Genomic DNA, 23561 nt, shown 5'->3' with positions numbered 1-23561 from the left:
CCATTGATCTTCATGCTGGTGTACATATACAGTAATATGTAATTGTTTTCTTTTTCAGTATTTTGTCAAAGCAAAAGTGCTCAACAGTATAATTCCTACTTTATATTGTAAAAAATAAAATAGACTTAAAAAACGATCAATATAATTGAAATAAAATTAGTTTTTTTTTATCATTGGGACAAAAAAGAACCAAATTATTGTACAGTATTATCAAAACATCTGAAAGATTGCTTAACTGACCATCTCAACTTTCTATAACCCATGTAAAGACTGAGGAATAATATCGCAGTATTAGTCTTAGTGTAAAGATATTAATCAGTCGATTTATTCGGATATGAATATAGTTTTCATCAAACGTAAATGCTGCCTTTGTTTTTATGCCCCTCATTTATTTTTTTAATTAAATATAACGATTTATTCATTACCTGTGAGTGATTCACTAGAACTGTCGGAGGCGGCAACGGCAGCGGTGGTGGTGGAATATCATTTGGTTTGTCGTCAATGTTTTTATGTCTCCAATGTTTGTCGTATCTTATTCCGAATAAGACTATAAAATACTCTATCAGAGCCAAGAAGACGAAGAGCGTGCACGATATGAGCCACACTTCAATGCATTTCAATTCCAATGCTTTCGGTGAGTTGTTTCTGTGAGCATAGTTTATAAAGGACATTCATGTTAATACACTGTAAGATGTATAATAAAAATATTATAATACGTGCCTCACTGTATCGATCATGGTAACTAATGATAGCAACGTAGTGACTAATAGCACCATCCGACCGGGGACTATCTCTGGTATTACGCAAAAACCTCCCCACGACATGACGACGAACAAAGTGGACGGTAAGTAACACTCTAATAGGTAACTTCGCAGCTCTCTGGACATTGTTATCATTAAACGCGCCGTAGAATGATTTCCTGTTAAATTATAAACATTTTAATTAAACATTAACAAGTTATGGATAATATAGAGGCACTAAATTTATTTGTACAATTGGTTTAATTAGTCTCATTTTATAAACTGTCCATTTATTATTTGTGGTTTAATTCATAGTTTTTCATCATTTTGGGGGTCTTCTGATGATACTGCATTGATAAAATAATAAAACTCTAATATCGTCCCTATGTAGCTTAGTTAGAAAATCACAATCAGCAAGGGTCCTAAAATTAAGCCTTGAGGGACGTATTGGATTCAATAAATGTTTTTTAATTTTAAATCATAATGTTTATCAGTTCAAAAATGAGTTTATTATCTTAATTAAAGTTACTGAAATATTGAATTTAATTCATTTATAAACTTTGTGACAAAAATTGAAAACAATTTTCCCAGTAAAATCATGCATATATACTGTCACAGTTGACCGTAAAAATAAAAAAATGTTATAAACAAATTGCTAGCAGAAATAATGTGCGATTAGTTTTTCACTAGAATAGTTTTAATAGTGATTAGTTTTTTGAGACTAAACTGCTGTTTTAAATTAGTTTAAAATAAACTATGCACGAGGAGGGACCCAAAAATAACGAGACTTTCTTTTTAACATATTTATTTTTCAATATTTTCACGCCAAATTTTGATCACCTTCAAAGTGCTCTCCATTGACCAATATGCACTTTTCCAAACGTTTTTCCATTGTTCAAAAATGTCTATTAACCCCTATAGCGATTTTTGTTTTACCTCTTCCATATTCCCAAAACATTTTCTTTTCATGTCACTTTTGAGTCTAGGGAATAAAAATAAGTCACAGGTGAGTAGGGCGAGTGAATAATCGGTATCATTTCGGTTTTGCTCAAAAATTGCCCTACAGATAACGCGGTGTGAGCCGGTGCGTTGTCATGGTGGAAGAACCAATCCCCATGTGCACAAAAAATCCGCCTTTTTCTTCCTAAAAGGGACGATTTTTACGGACGAGGGTGTTGATTATTTCAACGTTGTCGTCAGTTCTTGAAGTTTAGGGGCGCCCGGAACGAGGTTGGTTTTCAATCTTTTAAGCTGCGAAAGCCAGTCGTAGAGCCGAGCTTTAAGCGTCATCATTGTAAGCTATTTAAAGCAATTCAAGAGCTTTCGCGCTTGTTTTCCCCAACAGAAAATAAAATTTTACCGCCGCGCATTGGTCTTGAGCGTCAGCCATCTCACGTGGAAAAAAGTCGTTTTGGTAAAATCAATGCTACACACGAATGGATACTCTCACGTCACCAAAACGTCGAATACTGACTCATACTGGCTCTCTGTACAACATTCTACTACTAAAACTCGTTCGCATAACGTCCCTTCTCTCCACAAGCAAAGTCTCGTTACTTTTGGGTCCTCTCTTATTCATTTAAAATCAATTAAAGAAATAGTTTATTGAAGCAAAAGTGTTTGAAAACGATGAAATTTGCAGACATGTCTAAATCGTTATCTAAAAAATTGACATAAATCAGTGTGCTAAATTGTATATATGAATAAAATTATATTATATTTCTGGTTAAAAAATAGTACAATGCAATAATTTTTTTTGGACTCAAAAGGGTGTACTACATATTATTTCCCGAATATATATTAAATATCTAACCAGGAGGATATTTCTAAATTTATTTGTTATGCATATATAGAACAAATTAGAAAGAAACAAAGATAATATGATTTTATCCATTGAATATAAAATAGATATCTGCTAACAATTAATACAGAAAAATCACCTTCTCCGTAGAATATGTTGTGTAGCTCGTGATCTATCGTGAATGATACAACGTATTTTGGGAGACGGTATCCATCACCAAAGTCGCTTGGAAAACTGACAGGATCGTCTCCTTTCCACCGGAATGTCATGTCTTGCATTGTATACTTATCTAAGGTTTGAGAAAAATATGTTTATTCAATAAAAAAATTATATCATTCAGGGTGCTCAAAATTGTTTTTAACAGATTTTCAAATGCATCTCATATATGAACTTTTGTAAATTTTATATAAAAACACAATACAAGCTATCTTTATCGATGTAAAAGCTACAAAAATATTTAAAAGGATTTTAAAAAGTAACACACATTTCAAACTCGTTAAAAAAGTAATAAAAGGTGAACTAATGGCGCAAGAAAAATGCTATTAAAAGCTCCAACTTCCTATACAAAATATGAAAGATGTAAACCTCTGCAAATATTTCGTTTCGAAGTTGAATTGCTCTTGCTAAAGATCCAGTATTTTGATTTGAGAAAGATGTGATCAGTTAAAGAACAGTGTGCTAGAACGTAATGCACGAGCGTGATACGAAGCAAAATACTTTAATTTGGAAAATAAAGAGCATTCGCGAATATAAAAGTATAGAAGAACAAGTCTTCAGTACTTTGTAATAAATAAATATTTGATCATATAAACATTTCTATGTAAACTCAAGTGCTTCTAAAAAAAATATTTTTATATTAAGAAGGTTAATTCATATTATCTTTTAGATGCATATATTTATATACATATTATATACCAGCACGATAGATCAGTGGTATAAGTCGGTGACTAATATCCGAGTGCTTTTCGACCAAGTTAGGAATTAATGATAATTATATATTAATAATTCTGATTGTGATATATATTTAAAATATAATTGAGATAGACCGTACATTGTGATATCTATTGATTTTTATTTTAGCTGTAACTATTAATTAAAGCTAAAATAAGTAATTGATTTACAGTTTGTTTTCAGTCTAGTGTCTCAGTACTTACATAGTACTTGTTGATTGTGTTTACCCTGTTATAACTCATTATAACAGGGGCTAAGATGCATATAATTTAATGGAATATTTTTTGAAATGGTATTAGTGGTTCGTAATATATTAGCATTTAAAAATCTGTACGGTTGTTTTGGCCACTCTGTGAATAACTTACAACTACTGAAGTCCACGGCACAGTTTTGGACATCCAATGGATACAAAACAAAGTCCATGTCACATTTTATTATCACTGTTGCACTGAAAAATAAAATGAAACATTAATTTTTACATATATACTTTTAAACGATACTGCATCAACATTGGCATATTTATATTAAATGAAAACCTTAAAAGTGCGATATAAATTCAAACAACTGCTCAATTGCCGTACAAATTAGGCTTAAAATGGCCGCCGCAAATGCAACATGCACTAAAGTAGAGCAAGGCTCAATCAATACGTTAACGAATAAATGTTCAGTATGATCATGCATATCAGTGTAATAGTGGACTACGTAAGTAAGTAAGATGGCTTCCTAGTAAGAATTTATATTGGAGATGAATCTGGGTTCATTCATAACAACCGAAACCGAAAGCCATATTTGTATATGGAAGTATAGCGCCGGAAAGCTCACAATGAAAGCCATATAGGTTATTAAAAAAAAACGATTAAGGTTTTCATTTAACCCAAGATGATTCATTTTTAACCCGCAATTATATTGAACCAAGTAATAAGCTGGCTGTGTGTAGTTTATAAATGATGCTTCGTTTAGTGGTGTTAAATTATAAATACCCTATGCTGACTGCTAACGTGCTATTCTTGTACAGTCGCAGAGATGTCATTTCTTGGAATAGTGAAAGCACCTTCATTTCTCTCAATTGTCTTATGTACAAATCGGGCATCCAGAATTGGTGGCGTTGCTCCCAAGTGAGCTCAACGAACGGCAGCTCCGATAAGGCCTTCATTCGGTGGTCTTCCCAATATACTTGCAGAAATAGATCGAGCGATATCTCCTAAGACAGATTTTCATGTCTGTGTGTGAATATATGTATTTATTTTTTATTATATTTAAAATTAGATTATGCGGTTCAACCGAGTGGTTGAGAGGTTAGGACGGGTGGTTTTGGTCTAATCTGGGTGTAAGGAATATATGTATATATTTATATACTCTGGTTAATCTTAGAATGAAATATTTCGACTCTGTCTTCATAGCAAATTGACCACTCACAAGTCACGAGTCATAGGTGGCTATTATTACATTCTTAAACCTATCAGAGCATATGTATGAATTATATTATAAAAGAGAGCATGTAAAAGAGAACCTATTGTTTTTGTTAAACAAATATATTAAAAAACTAATACATATTATTTTTATGATATATGATTTAATAATATAAATTAGTGGGAATATGTTTATTTTCTTCATATGCATTTATATAATGCGATTGTAAGAATATAAATATTATAAAAGAGTTGATTATACTTTAGAGAAAAACTATTTTTTATTGCTTGCGACTAGCTATCAAAATTGCATTGGTTTTATACTGTATTTGTATTTTTGATTAATTATTTATTAGTTGTGAGGTATTATCATAAACTAAGACACGCTGCGGATGCAAGAAGAAATATGCTATTATAGATAGGGTAAAGTTTTTATTTATTTAAATGGAATCAATTACGGCGTAGAAAATATTAACGGCGAACTCAAAAGAAGCATGTATTATACAATATATATAATATGTTTTAGAATATCAATATTAACCCACAATCTGCTGGGCAATTTAAGAAACGTAAATAAAAAGACTAACTAGTTTAATTTACCGAAATATGTCAGGTTACTGAGTAGCAGGGATATTGAGTTCGCCCTTAATATTATAAAAGTTTTGGTTGATTTTTAAAACCCACCTAGAATAGTGCAATTTCAATTCAAGATTTTAAATAAAACAATGCCACCCTGTTGAGTTCGCTCTTAATATTCTACATACTTCAATTGTGCATATGATCTACCAGTATATGGATGGATGTGAAAATATTTATTGGAGTGCTTGGAGGAGGGGATTCGAAACCACGGCGCATACCGAGTCATCCGTCCTAACCACTAAACCACTTAGCTGGGTGCTGTGTGTTTAGGGCAGCGTTTCCCAATGAAATTTAGTCATAGTTTTGAACATAACGAAACTTATTGTGCTAACGACTACTGAAATCTCACTTATGTATGTAAATAATCATTTTGTGTGTGTTAATTTCTCTTATCGCCATTATTTGGTACGGTTTATAGAGATAAGCAATATTATTTTGGTAACAGCGTTTGTGTAACAATACTCAGACAAATAATAAAAATCTGTCAATTATAGATATTGATCTGTATTAGTTGTAAATAATCTATAATAAAATGTCAAATAAGTTTTTAATTCTACTGCCGGATTTGCTCTATCAAAAGTAACTTCAACCCTTGATTAAATTTTATCAAACTCCATTTGGGAAACGCTGGTTTATGGAATCATAAATTGTCAATGGATGTGACGAGTCAAAAGATAGATAGGATTTTCTCTAATGGAAGACGATAGATATGATCTACCAGCGTAGTGAAAATGGATTGGGCCGTACGTGGAAAATTGGTCTGCGCCAGGTTTCGAAACCACGACCGTAGCCACCCGTCCTAAATATTCGTATTGGCGTAGAAACCTAAATTAAAATAAAAAAGAAAACATAACGTAACATAGAACAGAAATAGTTTGAGGACTTAAGAAAATGTAATTGGTTATATTTTTTATAATACTAAATAAATACCTCTTTGCTTTCATCCACTACTGATATTCGATTGATGAACAGTGATATCGAGACATTGATGTTCTTTCCTGAAAATAAAAACCAAATTAAATCATTATTGTAAAAACAACAAAAGAATATTTAGTAGACAGACATAATTTTTAAACTTGTGAATTGACGGCAGTATTTTTATACTATACCATAAGAGGTTTTTTCTTTTAGCATTGTTTTATAATATTATTCTTGTATTTCCTATGGACTTCAATGCATTTGGTAAAAGTATCCGATACACTTTAGAAGTCCAAAGGCATCTATGTTATGCCCAATATATTTCAAATTTTCTGAAGCCATTTTAAATGATTTGATGATAATATTTACAGTATTTTATTTCATTAGTTACTCAAAAAAACTTCTATTATGTTATGATATTTTTTTTTTAACTTTAAGTAAATTAAATTACTGTTTTTAATTCAAATCAATATTTAGACAATATATTAAATTCCGAAACGTGAAATTGATGTTGACGAATTAATTGGCATATATTTATTATTTTGTGCCTTATTATAAGTTGCGAGGATTAATTAGGCTGAATGTTTTATTTCAATCGAAAGTAGTCCTTCATTTGTATTTAATGCTTACTACATCTAATTTAATGTTTTATAGAATGTATTATCGGTAATTTGATAACTAGATTTAATGCAGCAAAATATATAAATAATACATTTAGTTTATATATTCCTATTAGAAAATCTAGAAAATAGTCTCGAATCCATACCAAAAATATTTTTTAATATATGTTATTTCAGTAAAATCATATCAGAATACATTTTCACCAATAGATTTATATTTTTACCGTTGAAAATATAAATTATCTGGCAGGTGCTTGTAAAATTATATGATTTTAACTTTTCTGTATGTAGTATTTACATACTTATCATTATTTATTTACATCCGATGTATAAATGTTACAGCGAATGAGTATTTTTGGGGAAGTTATATTTTTACTAGTGAAGGCCGGATACATTTTCACCAGTAGATATGTATTTATACTAGGGAAAATAAAATTTAATTGATAGGCGCTAATATACTGCTCTAAAATGTATATGAAACGCAATTTGTCAATTGCGAAACGTCCATTTTCTGTTGAAACCCAAACCTAACCGTATGGCATAATCTAAAAAATTAATTGGAAGAGTTCTGATTCACGAAATGATACACATATTTGACTTTTGCAGAGATTGCAGTATTAAAGCTTACCGAAATAAGGGCTGTAAATTAACAGTTTGCTCAATCATGAGTACAATGACAGAGGATTTGATATCTCATCCATATATATACCTATGGTGGCCGATTATTAAAAGAATATTTTACCCCTTTGGGGGTTCCTCAAGGATCCAATCTGGGACCTCTGCTTTTTGTGTTATTTATTAATGACATAAATACAGCAATTAAAAATTCAAGTTTTCTTCTGTACGCAGATGATTTAAAATTATATAAATGCATTCGATCTGTTGCGGACTCCTTCTCTCTACAAAGTGATTTAAACTCTCTGTGGAGATGGGCTTCCGTTAACCGTCTGCCCTTTAGTGTCGGAAAGTGCCATACTGTGTCATTTTCTCGATCCCGTTCGCCATCAGCTTATTTCTACCATCTCGGTGGTAACATTTTGACTAGAGAAACTTCCATTAAAGATCTCGGAATCACTTTCGAGAGCAAATGGAGGTTCTCTCTACACATACACGACGTCTGTGATAAATCTTCCAAGATGCTCGGCTTTGTTATGAGGAATGCCTTTCACTTTGACGATCCGTCAGTTATTCGCATCCTCTATGACACCTTAGTTCGTAGCATTCTTGAATCGGGATCTATAATTTGGAATCCCCGAATAGCCAAATATTCCCTTTTAGTAGAAAAAATTCAAAAAAGGTATTTAAGATACCTTTACAAAAGGACATTTGGTTATTATCCGTTCTTATATCCCAGCGCCTTTCTTTTAGGAGCGTTGGGATATGATTCGCTGAATTCTCGCAGAAAGCTGTATGTCGCTAAGCATTTTTTCAAACTACTAAAAGGTGCTGTCGACAATCCAGCTATTCTCGAGGAATTCCAGTTTTGGGTTCCGGAACATTTTCGAGAATCACGATCGAGACCTCTTTTGATGGCAGTTAGGGCTAGGACATCCGCACTTGCCGACTCGCCTATAGCTGTGGCCATACGGCTCCTTAATACGCTGGCATTGAAAATTGATTTATTTAATGTTAGCTACGAGGATCTGATCCGGTTTATATCTTTTAATTTTAATATTTTATAATTTTTTTTTGTTATGTTTAAGTTTTGTTATATTTATTTATATATATACGTTTTTTTATGTTTTATAAATTTATAATTTGCTTTCGACCATCGTGGCGCATTGGGGTAACCTGTTAGGCCACGATGGTCTTAATTTAATCGAAAAATAATAATAATATTCTTGTGTTTCAGCAATGCGTGAAAAGTAAATCCGATTATTTTGTTCTAACCGTAAGACATATTGAATTATGTAGGATATCATATAATCCGATTGTACATACGAGTCTTACAGGCAATCGTGCATGAAAAGAACGTTAACACAAAATGACATCATTTGTCACATCTGAGTAAATATTCGTCGTCAAGCATAACCGCGGTGGGAGCACAATTAAGCACTGCCAGCTTTCTATGTTCTATAGAAGATAAAAATATATCATTTACGTCATTCTTTATTAGCCCACTCTGTATAAATACAAAGCATGAGCTTTTAATATCGGCCTAGCTATAAACAAACTAAAATGCAAGAACACAACACATGTTAAAAATAAACATGCTTTCATAATAAGACTAAATAAATTCCATATTAAAGGCATAGCAACTGCATTTTTTATATTTACCAATTTTTTAGAAGTAAACATGTTCTTCAAAAAAATACGAAAGCATGGACTGTGATCACGTATTAAAAGTTTTTTTGGAAGAAGGACAAAGAAAATATATAATAAATTGTATGGTATTGTTGCACGATTAAACCTACACTTAATACGCTTCTGAAACTGTTTATTATAATATTATACAAAGTTTTATCTATAATAGATAAAACTGATCTATAGCTATTTTATATATAACAGATTAAGTCAAAAGTATACATAAAAAGTAGTAGTAGTTAGGTTAAACTTATTTACCCTTGTTTTATCTAATTTGTTTTTGTTAGATTAGTGTTTTAGTCGGTGATAGCTGTCGGTAAAAGATAAAAAGGATAAGAGAAAAAAATGATCCAGACAGATTTAACGAGAATTTTTGTGGATTTATATGGAAATGCGGACATGACGAACATCTGATTTAATTTCGGAGATAAGTTAATTTGTTGAGGTTTATATGTATATTGTGATATCATCTGCTTGCGAAAATATATATATATTGCTGTCGAGAGACATCTGTCACGATAAGTAGATAGGATATAATTATTATTTTTTTCTAAATTTATATTTATTATTAAATACGGATAATGTTAAATGAACAATCAAGTTATAGAAAAGAACAAATCGCCGTACAAAATAATATTACCAATCGTTGATTTATTACCATAATTTTTTATTAGATTGGGATAAATTGGAACATGGAGTAATATTGGTCGGTTAAACATAAGAAACACTAGTAGCGCGTGTAACGTACGAAGTTAGTCGCGAGTGTTATAATTAATATTTCATTGAGCTTGGCTAAACTTATTTAGTATAGTATACTATTTTTTGTTCATCAACATATTTATATGTAAAATATTATATATTTATAAATTATAAGGTATAAGATATTAGATACAATAAACGTATTTTAATAAGGTGACCGTTTTTTTAAATTCAAGTTTTAACATGTCATGTCATGATTCGGCAGTTCCCAAATTCCCAAATTTAAAAACAAATTGTGTCGTAAAATTTACTATGACAGAATTTTTACTTAGTGACTTAGTAATTTATTAAGAAACATTTATGAAGTGCTAAGTTAGATAGTTAAAATATTCTAACATGAAATTATGTTATTAAGTCAATTATGGGACACCAGCAAAAATAAACGATGATGTCCTGGTTGCAAAAATGGAAGCAAATCTTACTCAAACTATCCCTTAGTTGGCCAAAAAATAATTAAAAACTATTAGAGACAATGTGTATAGCAGTGTATGCCACAGCTTCTACATTTTATCCAAAACACACGCACACGAAACTAGTACAATCGTATTTTCTGCGAAATAACCCGAAATATTGATTCAGACGAAAAAACTTAAAACGAGCATTGCCGCTTCAAGAAACAAGCGGGAAAATAAAGTATTTCAGGACGTTATCTCAGGAAAATGCATTGAATGAATTATCGTGTATATTAAATTTAAAAAATATATTTGAAAATGAATCATTGGATGAACGAGATAATAAAAAACTGATGCCATTCCAAACAACCTATCTTTGCGAATAAACATTCTCGAAAATGGTATCAATAAAAACCAAAAATAGAAATCGCATTCGATTAGAGACATATCTTAGAATTGTATCATCTATAATACAATTATGCCTAGGATTGACGTATTAGTTATTAATGATAAAATAATGTATCTGATTTGTGAAGAGGATGTTGATGGCTTCTGTATAAACAAAATAAGTTGATTGTTTGTTTAATATTTTTTTGTAGATTTTTATAAATATATTACTTTAAACATTTATTATTACTAATTTTTGAATTACATTTTTTAAATAATATATCATACATGTAACATTATTATCGACTTTTACATAAACTCACTGAATCACGCCGATATGCTGCAGTTTCCCGATAATAACCGTTATTGCAGCGCAGGTAGAAACAAAAACAGCACACAATCGTATTTTCGTGCGACGTATACGACTTTCTCCTTGTGACTCAACCCTAGCACGCGCGAATGTATGTGCAAAAAATTAGAAGCCATGGCGTACACGGGTTAAAAGTAAAAAACTTGGCTAGAAGGTTTTATCTCATCCACTTTATTCTCCAAACCTTGCTCTTTCCGATTACCATTTATTTCTAGATGGAAAAAAATCAAATTGCAGACGATATGAAAAAGAGGCTAACGGAATATTTTAAAGCAAAGCTTCCAGAATTTAATACCAATGGAATTAAATTTTGATCAAGAGTTGGGAGAAGGATATATCTTTGGAAGGAAATTATATTTTGTAACATTAAAATAAAAGTAAATATTTAAGTGATTTTTTTGTTTAAACAACGACATTCATTTCGTGATTATATAAAATTTGGACATATTTTTATCATTTATTAAATTATAAAACAGATAATAAAATTGTGTATAACATTGTTGCTCAGAAAAAAATTGGAGTTGTATTAAGCGTTTTGTTATATTAATTAAGATCTCTTATTTTTAGTTTTTAAGTAAAGCATACATATCTAAAAATATATAAATATTGATTATTTTATCAAAAACATATGTTGAGAGACTGACTTAGCTCCATGATTATTGTCACGTCCTCACCAAAATAATTAATAAAATGTTGAGCATCATCGACATACTTGCTGTTTTAGATTGTATACTCTACAGACAGAGAGTATATAAACAGATGCGCCGCGCCTAGACAATCATTCAGCGCTGATTCTCTGAAACTCACCGTTGCGCGAAATCCAGCATCTGAAAATGGACTTAAAAGGAAAGACTGCTATCGTTACTGGCGGAGCAATTGGCATCGGCGCAAATTATATCCACGATATGCTCAAAGAGGGTGTAACGGTGAGATATATCACGAATATAAAAAAAAGAAAAATTACAAAGCAATTACTTCAACTTTTTGATTTTTAGAAAGTAGCCATTTTTGACGTGAATGTCGCTGAAGGCGAGGCCACTTGCAAGAAGTTTAATGCAGAGTTTGGGGCAGGTAGGGTGTGCTTCTTCAAATGCGATGTAATGGTTCCGACAGAATTTGAGTCTTGCTTCAAGACTGTGGTAGATAACTTCAAAAAGGTTGATATACTGATCAACAACGCTGGTATTTTGAACGATGGACAGTGGGAAAAGATGATCGGCATCAATGTCGTGAGTTTATTTTTATCTCTAACCTCTTGTACTAATTTATTTTGTAGTAGATTATCGCTCATTTAATATATTTATATTGTCAGAATACAGTAGCAGTTTATAAACTTTTAATTTATACCACTTTTATTGAGATTTGATCGGGTATGCTATTATTTTTTATTTTATACATTATTAATTTCGATTATGTTTTAGTGTGGTGTCGTTCATGGAGTACATATAGGCATGAAGTACATGACTACTGGCAGCACAATAATCAACATTGCTTCAATTCTGGGATTAGCTCCGATGGCTGGTTGTCCAGTTTACGTTGCAACTAAGCATGCAGTAATTGGAATGACCAGATCTTGGGGAGTGAGTACATCAACATAGAACTATCATTCAAACATATTTAGGAATATAAAATTTAATTAAAAAATAACGTTTCAGTTGCCATTTCATTATCAAAAACATGGTATCAGATTCATGGCCATGTGTCCTGGAGTGACTGACACAGATCTGATTTCTGGGGCTGGAAAACGCCAGCAAACTAACGATACTAGCGATGAATGCGATAGAGAGTTGTCTTCTCTGGTCAAACAACCGTAAATTAAAATTATATCTGTATATACAGTAGTAGAACAAGTGTAAAAGTATTGGATTTTTTGTTTCAGCACTTCAAACGTATCCCAGGGGTTGATTCACATGCTTAAGATAGGAGAGAACGGATCCATTTGGGTATCTGAAGCTAGTCAGCCTGTCTATCAAGTTTGTATTCCAGAAAGAGAAGACATGAAAAAGAAGTGTTAAATGACAAATCTAATTTGAAACTATAAATGGTCTTTAATTATGTATATGATAAACTGTGACTAAAGCTATTATAACAAATCATCTTGTTCGTCAATTATTGAATATATTGAATTTATATAATATGAAAATTTAGTTAATAAACGCACATAATTTTATGTATTATGTTTATTATTCAGAACTTTATCTACTGTTGAGAATCAGCAAATTTTTTTTTTTTTACTTAATATGATATTTTAAATTGTAAAAAGTACCGTTAAATTATAATAAAATAAAAACTTGGTCATCACGATAGAGCAGTGGTGTTAGTCAATGATTAATATCTAAAAGATCTGGGTTTGAACCCTAATGTTTTTAAATTCTTACCGTGCTGCCTTGATATACATGTATCTTATCAAAAACATTGAATAAAGAGCTAAATATAGCTCATAGAGAGTATCACATATGAGGCATTGATAGCATAAATTATTTATTTATTTTTATATTTTAATAAAAATCTGACAAACAATAATTATACAATTAAAAAAAATATATATGATATACACCTAAAATAGATGAGCACTGTTCGAGATATTTTTTTCTAGCTCCTCATAACTATAGCCGAAAACATCCTTGTGTTGAGAAGCTGGATGGGAAGAAGAATGTTTTTAAGCGCTAACATTCTTTCTGCGACGGGTAAAGAATAAGGGATGTGATCGCGACTAGAAACTGTAATAATTTTTTTCTTGATTTTTTTTATTTTTATATTTCGAAAATCTTGTTTCTCGAAAAATTGCTTATGAGAATCTGTTATTTATATATTGCATTCTAAATTAAACCATTGTATGAAATATTGTAATTCGCAGCTATGCATGAATCATTTATTAATCTAGACCCGTGGTGGCAAATCTAGGGCATCCGTGCAATAAATGGCACGTACAACAATTTAGCTAATATTTTAAGCGCAGAAGGTACACTGAAATTTTTATTTATTGCTCTTAAAGCTAATAATACAAAAATAGGTAAAAAAACTACTAAATTAAATTTAAAAAATAGTAATATCATTGTTATTTTTTTTGTACATCATTATAGCGTTACAGCCCGGGATAGGCCAGAAAGGATCATATCTATGAGTTGACTTACCCAGCAGATAATTTCCATTATATGAACTAGTTAAAACATTTAATTTCAGTTGCACTTACAACTGTAAAATCTTCATTATAGATATCGCAAAGCAGAGAAATTAAATTAAAACTGCAGTAATGTATCGAGATTTTCAAAATTTGTAATGAAGTGGTTTATATACAACACCAGTCAAGAGAAACGGTACACGCACGTTTGAAGTCCCGCGAACCGTGTCCACGGACCTAGCAGCCATCTAAAGGCACGACGCACTCTCACAACCACCTTCAGCGTGCACACACAATTGTGTATATAAAGCGGTACAAAACCATGCGTGTCGTGATGAATAATTAAAATAGATAAAATCAAGCATGATTGCGCATAGTGACACGTGTTGATTGTTAACTGCAATAAAATTTGATTATTAACAAAATAAGAAGTCACTGATGTAGAGTGGTTTGTTGCTTATGTTTACCTCGATTTACGCATTGGGTTAACGACTGCAAAATAAATTTTACAAAAAAACGTGTTTTTTTAATTCTTACTATTTTAAAAATAGTTTTTTCGAAATAAACTGTATTCAATTTCTTACTATTTATTATGTTAATAAGCATTGATATGTGTAATCATATTATATATTATATGCATCTTAAAAGTATTTTCTCAACAATATGTCATTTAAAAATTCAGATTGTGTGTAAATTTGATGTAGAGTAATAAAATCTATTTTTAAATATATTGAGATATTAAAAATAAAACAGATATAGTGTATCAAGTAAAGTTTATATTGTAACTTTACATAATTTACTGGTTTGTGTTGGTAAATATGCTAATTGTGTTTCACATTAGAATTTTTTATTGTGAGTCGTAGTACAAATTGTAATTGTTTCATTGCGTTTGTCCACTGATTTATACATCTATGTAAAAGTTAGCAATCTATCTACGTACTAAAATTTATTATTATTTTATAAAGAAAATAAATTCGCTGAGCTCATTGAATGCACCAGTTCGTTGAATGTCAAACAGGAATATAATTATAATGCCAAAAAGGTATTACTGATTTTGCATAAAATACGTAAGAAATTGACTTTGGAATAATTTATTCTTTAAAACACGCATAAAATGCACACAAACAGGAAATCAAGTTCATTTTGTGTCATTGAATGAGAAGTGCAAAAAAGTAAATGTTTCTGATTTACACAGTGACTTTATATTTTTATGTTCTTTTAAATGCAAAACATCAATTTAAAAACTAACGAAATCAATTTAAATTCGTACTGTAGCAAAAATATAAACTGTAAAGATACAAAATATGCATAAATTTATATTTTCTAATAATAAAATAATCCACTGTATAAAATTTATATTTTTATATTTGATAAGCTATCGACTGTAAATGGCGCGTGCCGCGCAGTGCTGCCAACCTTACCGAACATCCTCAGCTCCCCTTTCATAAATTATAGGTATTAAAAAATAAATTACAATACTTTTGCTCGAGTCATTACCATGCATAATGACGTTGATTCGCTATATATGTCTGTGTGAGGGCTATTGTTGCATTATTTCATTATTAAACAAGGCATATCATGTCGCGTTACGATAACGAGACCACCGAGGAATTCGCCGGATACACTGCTGTCCTCACAGGAGGAGCTGCAGGAATTGGATTGCAGTTCTCGAAAGAGATACTTATTAGAGGAATAGATGTAAATATCTTCACGCATATATTCAATATTTTTTATTTAATAATACTTATTTTTATTTTTAGAAGTTAGCTATAATAGACTTAAATGTGACTCAAGATGCTTGCAGGCAGTTGATAAATAGATTCGGGAAGAGTCGTCTGTTGTTGGTAAAGTGTGATGTTTCGAGCAGGAATGATATGGAGACTGCTTTCAACACTATCGTAAAACAGTTTGGAAGGATTGATTACGTAATCAATAATGCAGCAATTTTAGATGATGTAGATTGGGAAAGGGAGATAGCAGTGAACATGGTAAGAAAAACATATATATATAGCTTTTATTAATAATTTTATTTAATTGGTATGTAGGATCAAACTTTTTATTGAATATATACAATAGTCATAAAACTTCATTTTTACTGTTTTTACCTATGTTAAGTTGGCTTGCAATTTATTCGGTAGTAGTTTTAATTAGTATAAAAGCGTTAATTATCCACAAAATCTATGAGTATTTATATGCACAAGTTTTATTCGCTTATTTCATAACATACACATATTGCATCAAATTTTGTCTACAAACACAGAATTGCATGATTTAAAAACACATTTGTTTTAAAAGATAAACTATCATATACACTATTGATATATGTATTCAATATTTTCTTTGTGTATATGTTACAGGCAAAGTGTGAATTACTAAAATGCATACATTAACTAGTTAATATATGGGCTGTCAAATCACTTCAGTTACAGTACACGCAATATAATTTATACACAATGTTTTTAATTTATACATTATTTATTGTATGCTCTCACTGTCTGGTGTTTATCAAAGTCAGCAAAATTAAATAATTTGTATATTTAATTTTGTATTTTAAAGTATTTTTAACTATTTATGTAAGGTAAATCTTGACGCCAAATGTCTCCTAGTATATTGTAGATTCGTTGCAGAGAGTTATTCATGGGGTGCTCACTGTTTTCTCGCACCTAACCTGTCCAACGCTATTATTTTTTATTACGCTCGCAATTAGGTTTGTTGTCAAACACGCTCGTCTGTCAAATCCTATTTGTTGACGATGTAGCTAGTTCACATCGGAGAGTTCACACACTCACTAGTTAAAACATATATTTTCTTGTAAAAGTAAACACAACATGTAGCATAGTAAGCCTGAACTAAAACTCATAGTGCATAATTTGTCCAGGCTTTGTATGTTTTATTAAAATTTCATACTTTAACCGTAACATATACACAAACATAGATTGAATCACTAAAACAATCTGCACGAAAAAAAACCTTTCGTGGAAGCTTTGACAGATCGTTGACGAATATAATTAACCATTCTCTTTGGAACAAATCCCTTAAATATCGATACCCATCAGAGCAAATAAGCTCTAGATGTGACTATTATAAATATTTTTAACTGACAATAGTATTCGATGCAAAGCCTCATAAAAGGCTGCGGTATTAGTAGTAATTATTAGTTTTTAAAATATTGTGGTAATTGTGCAATACTAGGTGTCCTACACGATTTATAAATTCATAAGTTGTCATAAATTGAAAAAAGCCACTTATTATCATTCGCGTGAGTTCTTAATTCATTAGAATCGACAAGGTATATTTTCACTGTCGTTTCCTGGATTTATAAATAAATAATTTACTATCCTTAATTTTTATTTTTGAATAGCCGTCATTTTGTGCCAATGTTCTCTGACATGTGCTCTGCATAACGAAACCGAGCATCCTCGACACCTTATTGTAAATTTTGGTGATGTGCCATAAAAAATCTCCATCCCTCGTCACTCCCAAGTCACCGACGTTATTTGTAATTAAAACACCTCCGCTTAAACTGTAAGAGAATTCCATCGGGTAAGAAGATCTGGAAAATGTGACAACGTGACAATTGGCGATGCTGAAAGGTAGTCGATTGTCGATCGACTACCTCCACAGCGACTATAGGTCTTTCTATAAAGAGAGTATATCTGAATTTGTGCGAATACTCCGGTCATTAACATATAATAATATTGTGTGTTTATTTAATTTCATCCCAACATTTTTACATGTACACTGAGTGTACATCGTCGGAGCGCGCCGATATAAGAGGAAAGTTAAAACTACTGCAGTTATATTGTTTCCTAGTAACAGTCGAATAAACTTCATTGACCTTTAAAATATTTATACCTTCTGTAATATTTATGTTTCCATCGAAACTTACATGAAATAAATTGAAACCTATCAACGACAAAATTCGAAACATAATTTGGTTTGCTTTCGTCAATGAATTAGAGATGTTTAAAGATGTTTAAGGGTTCTAGAGATGTTTTAGATTTATGACTTTCTGCATTTCAGTGAAAATCTTTTCAAATATATGAATCAGTGTTGTTTTTTTTATAGAATGGAACAATCAATGGAACCCTATTGGGCATGAAATACATGAGTAAATGCGAAGGAGAATCCGGCGGTAGTGTAATCAACATTAGTTCTTTAGGTGGTCTGATGCCTTACGCTGGATGTCCCATATACTCTGCTATATCTACTGCTATAGTTGGCTTGACGAGATCTTTAGCTGTAAGCATATTAACAATATTCAGTTTGTTGCTTTTTAGTTTAGAAGTAGTTAAATAATATGATTTTCATTTTTTTCAGCTACCCTTTCATTACGCAAGGTCCAACGTCAAAATGATGGTGATCTGTCCAGGAATCACATTCACCAATTTAATAAAAGGTGCTTCAATGAAGATGATAAATGAACCCACTGGGAACGAGTTTTTGAAAGAACTCTCCAGGACTTCTACCCAAAAGCCTGAAAGTGTGGTGATGGCAATTTTACATGTCATGTTGTTTGGGCAGAATGGCACAGTGTGGATATCTGACGGCGGTCAGCCGCCGTATAAGGTCGAGCTACCAACCCTGAAAGATCTAAAAAAATAATTGGACTTATTTATGAGTTGATATTTATTATATCAAAGGTCGTAAAAGTGTTTTTTTTTCTGAGAAACGTTTATTAGGGTAACGTTTGTGTGACCTTCGTCTGTGAATTTTTTGCGATATGTTTCAGTTGTGTAATGTAAGGAGTGCGTATTTTATATTATATATCAATTAATTTGATTAAGATATATGTATTTATCTTTGATTAAAATTGAGATGCTTTTTATTTATTGTAAATTATTTCTATTAATTATTCATATAAATATGTATTATATATTCATACATATTTATTAACACATAAACACTTTTAGGCATTCATATGTATATTTCTGAAGTTAAATTAATTTAATTTAGTTCTAGATATTAATTATAAAGTGAAAGTTTTAATAAAATAATAAAACTTTCAATGAATTCATTATATAAATATCACTCGCTTAGCAAATAACTCATGCGCAGCAACAAACGCTACAAAGTTATTTTTAGCCGGTAAGTCGAGGAATGATGTGTCTTTAATTTCATCACATCTTGATTAACATAATGTTAAAAATAGGGAAGTCATAATATAATATTATAAATAGCTAGTAGCTATAACTATTATTTTATGACGTGTCTATAATACCTCCCATCCTTATCGAAACCTTATGTGATACACTTTTAACCTGGAAGCTGAGACGAGTTGCATTCATCAACGTCATTTAAAATAACAAAATGTATTGGTGATGGCGAGCTTCATCAAAATTAATCATAAAAATTCTATTAAACATATTTATTGAGTACTTTATCATAACAAATGTGTTAAAAACGATCAACTGTCTTAAAATTGACGATATCTGAAAAATATCGCTAAAATCATCTTTGTATTATATAAACATTTATTAGTCATTGCGTTATTAATAATATTATTATAATTTTGGTTTAATCGTAACGAGAGGAATTCACTTATTGTAGTTGTTCTATCGATTGATCGACTTATGTTAAAACTTATAAAAATGTTCTTCTACAAAGAAAACAAAATGGTTAGAACTACAACCATTGAAAAATGCGTTAAAATTATTGTTAAACGAATTATCAAATAAGCAAAAAAATTGATAATGCGCATAAAATAAAGGCTTATTTTATTATATAAACAATCGTGATATAAATATTTGTGTTAAAATATAAAATATTTAAAATATCTGAACAATTTAATTATATATTAATTAGGAATATAAAAAGATAAAGATGTTTTTAATGATGATAGTGTTGATTTATAAAAAAACATGCCAATTAATTAAGGTTAAAATATTTTTAAAGATAATATGAAAAAATGCTGATTATTACCGGTTATGTAATTTAACAGTAAATTTGCAATCTCTTATGTAAAATAAGTCATATTATTTTAATTTTATAGTTACCGTCTTTTTACTAAATTATTTATAATGAAAGCGTTTCAATCGAATACAGTAGTTTACAACTAACAAATAGTATATAATTAGACATACCTAAAACTGTGTAAATAATTTGATGAAACATTATGTACACTATACACTATTATATCATTATGTACATAAAATACCAATATACTAAATAGTGCATTTATCAAATATTTATTTTAAAAATAGTATCGAACGCTGAGTTTTTTATGATAATATTTATTTAATTTTTTTTTATGAATTAAATAGAAAAATATATAATAATAAATATAATTTTACACCTAGCGATCATCTGATAAACTAATTTATTTTTTGCATCTAATTTGCTTAACGGAATGCAGATGGAGTGTATTTTATTTATTTTCAGGATTACATTTTTTAATAAAATTATTTGCTACACACATTTTTTATATTAGTTTATTAATATATATTTTTTTGCTGTAAAATAACAGTCGTAAATTTAAATCAATCATGAGTGCATAATATTAATTCATATAAATAAATACATTGATTTTTTTATTAATTATAGTCAACATAAAAGTCGTTGCATAAATTCTGCATGAACAGATAAGAGCAATAATAAATAAGAAATAGCAAAATAAAAACCCAATGCCATAAATCAATAAAGTAAACAATAAATAATGAGCATTCGTTTGTTTTTTGGAATAAATTAATTATGCATTATTTCTGAAAGATTAATTACACTTATTGACGTAATAAGAACAGTAACAAATTGAGACAATCAAAAAGAGCGCTAGAAAGGTCGTCTTCAAAATGGTTTTAAATCACGCAGATTCTGAGACGGATATGCTCAGAGTTTAACTCGGCCAGTTGAGACGAGCAGTCGATCAGATATTTAAAAATCGTTTTTTTGTTGCTAATTTTAAGAATATATTTTAAGCTAACGTATTATGTCAGACTAAAATATATATATACATTTTTTATATTAAAAATTAAATTAGAGATATTATTTTAATTATATTTATAATAATTAAATAGAACAATTGTTATTATTAATTACTACTCATATTAAATAATAAAACATCTTAAACACTGACCTATAAAGCAAATATTTTTGTTTGGAAATAATTTATCTGGTTAAAGGTTAAATGTCGTCATCGAAGTTATATATATATGACCGAATATTAGTATATATCATAATAGTACTTCGACTTGGAAAACAATACGGTAAGTTGTCAGTCATGTATTATATTTATCGATAAATCGTCTAGTTTTAAGAAAAAAAAAATATGTTTACTTTTGACAGATTAATATTAAAATTACATTTAGGCTTAATTTATTTTAATTTGTAATGTATTCATAGATAAATTTGTGTTTTTTTAGTAAAGGCTTTTTAATAAGGAAATAAATAAATAATGAACATCAAAGGAAAACAAGTTTTGATAACTGGTGGATCTTCTGGCATAGGATTTCAATGTGTTAAAGTGTTCTTGGAATGTGGTGCTAAGGTAAGGATACACTTATTATTATGTAGGTTAAAAATATGATAATAGCAATATTATTTTAGAGAATCTTCATAATAGACTTAAACCAAGCGAAAGCCGACGATAACATAGAGCTTCAAACCACAGAATCTGAGAGGAATAAGATCGAATTCCATATATGTGATGTTGGTGTACCAAGAGAATTCAAAAGCGTCTTTGATGAAATAGTAAAAGCAAATGGACCGATACACATTTTGATAAACAATGCTGGAATATTTAGAGACAGAGATTGGGAGGAGACTATCAAAACAAATTTGGTAAGAATACATTTTCAATGAACATCTAATGTGAAATATATAAATTTATAAAATGTTAATTTAGGTCGGAAGTTTAGGTTGTATGTTAACTTTCATGGAACATACTAAGAATTGTTTAAAAGGCGAATGCGGAGTAATAGTAAATAACTCTTCTATATCAGGTATTAATGCTTTACATGGCTGTCCAGTTTACAGTTCTACTAAATCCGCAATACTGTCTTTAACGAAGAGTTTTTCGGTGAGTTAAAAATATGTATCGGATCATCTTTGGTTACAATTGCATTCTAGTCAATATAGATCAAATGTTTTTATAGTTAGTTAAGCCATCTTTATATTCTTCAGGTTCCATATTTTGAAAAAGAGTACAATATCAGAGTGTTGGCGATTTGTCCAAGTTTGGTGTTTACTGAAATGGGTAATAATTTGAACCATAAATTCCTATCAATGGAAATGAGGGAAGAATGGTTGAAAATAGTAGAAAATATAGCAATGGCATGGTATGTAATTTTTTTATTATTATTTTGTTATACTATGGTTCAATATTCATTTTTTGTAGCCCACTGCAAATTGCAAAAGAAATCGCCAAAATGGTGCGCTATGCAAAAAATGGTTCAATTTGGTTCAAGGAAAGTGACTCTCCCACTTTAGAAGTAATAATGAAATATGAAATGTGTAAACTATAAATATAAGCAATCAACTTTGGAAATAAAAATTATTACAAAGTTTTATTATTCAATCGTAAATATTACTTAATAAACGATACGAAGCAATCATAAATATTCTATATACAACGGGCAATAAGTCAATATTATGTTTTTAATTAATCGATATCGAACATACAGCTTTTCTTATATTGTATTAAATTTATTGAAGTATCGCACGCAAAATTTAGCTAAAACTGAACCATAATAACTTTACTGTATTTATGTAATGTACGTGGAATAAATATTTTTAGACAGTGAATTTTTAATTAGAACAATACACAATTATATAAGCCAATGACGTTTACAACTATTGGCTGAATCTAAAAATTGCAGTGATTACAAAACCTATGAAATCTACATAATAAATCATACTTTTGTATTTTTATTTATTTATTAAATTATCTATTGTACTTATGATTCGCAAAACTTAAATAAATACTTATTAGTACTGTAGTACAACAAGGATCTAATAAATTATATAAAGATAACAATTGTTCAATTAGACTATTCAAATATATTATATAACCTTTACTTATTCTTTACACAGATGATTCTTTGTAATAGTAAGCTTTGATAAACAATGTCAGAGGAATTCTTCTACAAAATATTTTGCCATTTTATTTGCAAAATCAAACACACGACTCTGTGAATAAATATCCATAGAGATGTA

General features: G+C 30.0%; 2 protein-coding genes across 5 annotated transcripts in view; one reads left to right on the top strand and one right to left on the bottom strand.

The window, feature by feature from the left end:
• The window catches only part of LOC148233066 (glycine receptor subunit alpha-4-like), a 58788-nt gene that overhangs the window by 4016 nt on the left and 31211 nt on the right, over nt 1–23561 (bottom strand). The window contains exons 3-9 of one of the 4 annotated variants that reach the window (XM_088189832.1): nt 6471–6538; nt 6288–6365; nt 4473–4693; nt 3858–3940; nt 2681–2830; nt 721–919; nt 426–645 (exon numbers count right to left, since the gene is read on the bottom strand). In XM_088189832.1, the coding sequence (XP_088045958.1) occupies nt 426–645; nt 721–919; nt 2681–2830; nt 3858–3940; nt 4473–4693; nt 6288–6365; nt 6471–6538 (1019 nt within the window). The other 3 variants (XM_088189833.1, XM_088189834.1, XM_088189836.1) reach the window with 3 other exon arrangements.
• On the top strand, nt 12071–19239 carry LOC148233067 (uncharacterized). The gene is made up of 9 exons (XM_088190645.1): nt 12071–12216; nt 12286–12519; nt 12712–12870; nt 12946–13100; nt 13170–13302; nt 15978–16109; nt 16172–16399; nt 18480–18653; nt 18732–19239. Exons 1-9 carry the CDS (start codon nt 12124–12126, stop codon nt 19014–19016), a joined length of 1593 nt encoding a protein of 530 aa, XP_088046771.1. The 5' UTR covers nt 12071–12123; the 3' UTR covers nt 19017–19239.

This window comes from Plectrocnemia conspersa, unplaced genomic scaffold (genome assembly GCF_051122295.1).
Source record: "Plectrocnemia conspersa isolate PC_06_02 unplaced genomic scaffold, ASM5112229v1 ptg000008l, whole genome shotgun sequence".
NCBI classification, from domain to species: domain Eukaryota; kingdom Metazoa; phylum Arthropoda; class Insecta; order Trichoptera; family Polycentropodidae; genus Plectrocnemia; species Plectrocnemia conspersa.
The sequence above is the reverse complement of the archived record's forward strand: the minus strand, read 5'-3'. Positions and strand labels throughout refer to the sequence as shown.

Excerpts from the sequence above, each read along its gene's own strand:
- LOC148233067 (XM_088190645.1), top strand. The coding sequence starts at position 12,124 with ATGGACTTAAAAGGAAAGACTGCTATCGTTACTGGCGGAGCAATTGGC. Across the intron at positions 13,101-13,169 it reads TCTTCTCTGGTCAAACAACC|CACTTCAAACGTATCCCAGG; the intron begins GTAAATTAAAAT and ends TTTTTGTTTCAG. Across the intron at positions 13,303-15,977 it reads AAGACATGAAAAAGAAGTGT|ACAAGGCATATCATGTCGCG; the intron begins TAAATGACAAAT and ends TTTCATTATTAA.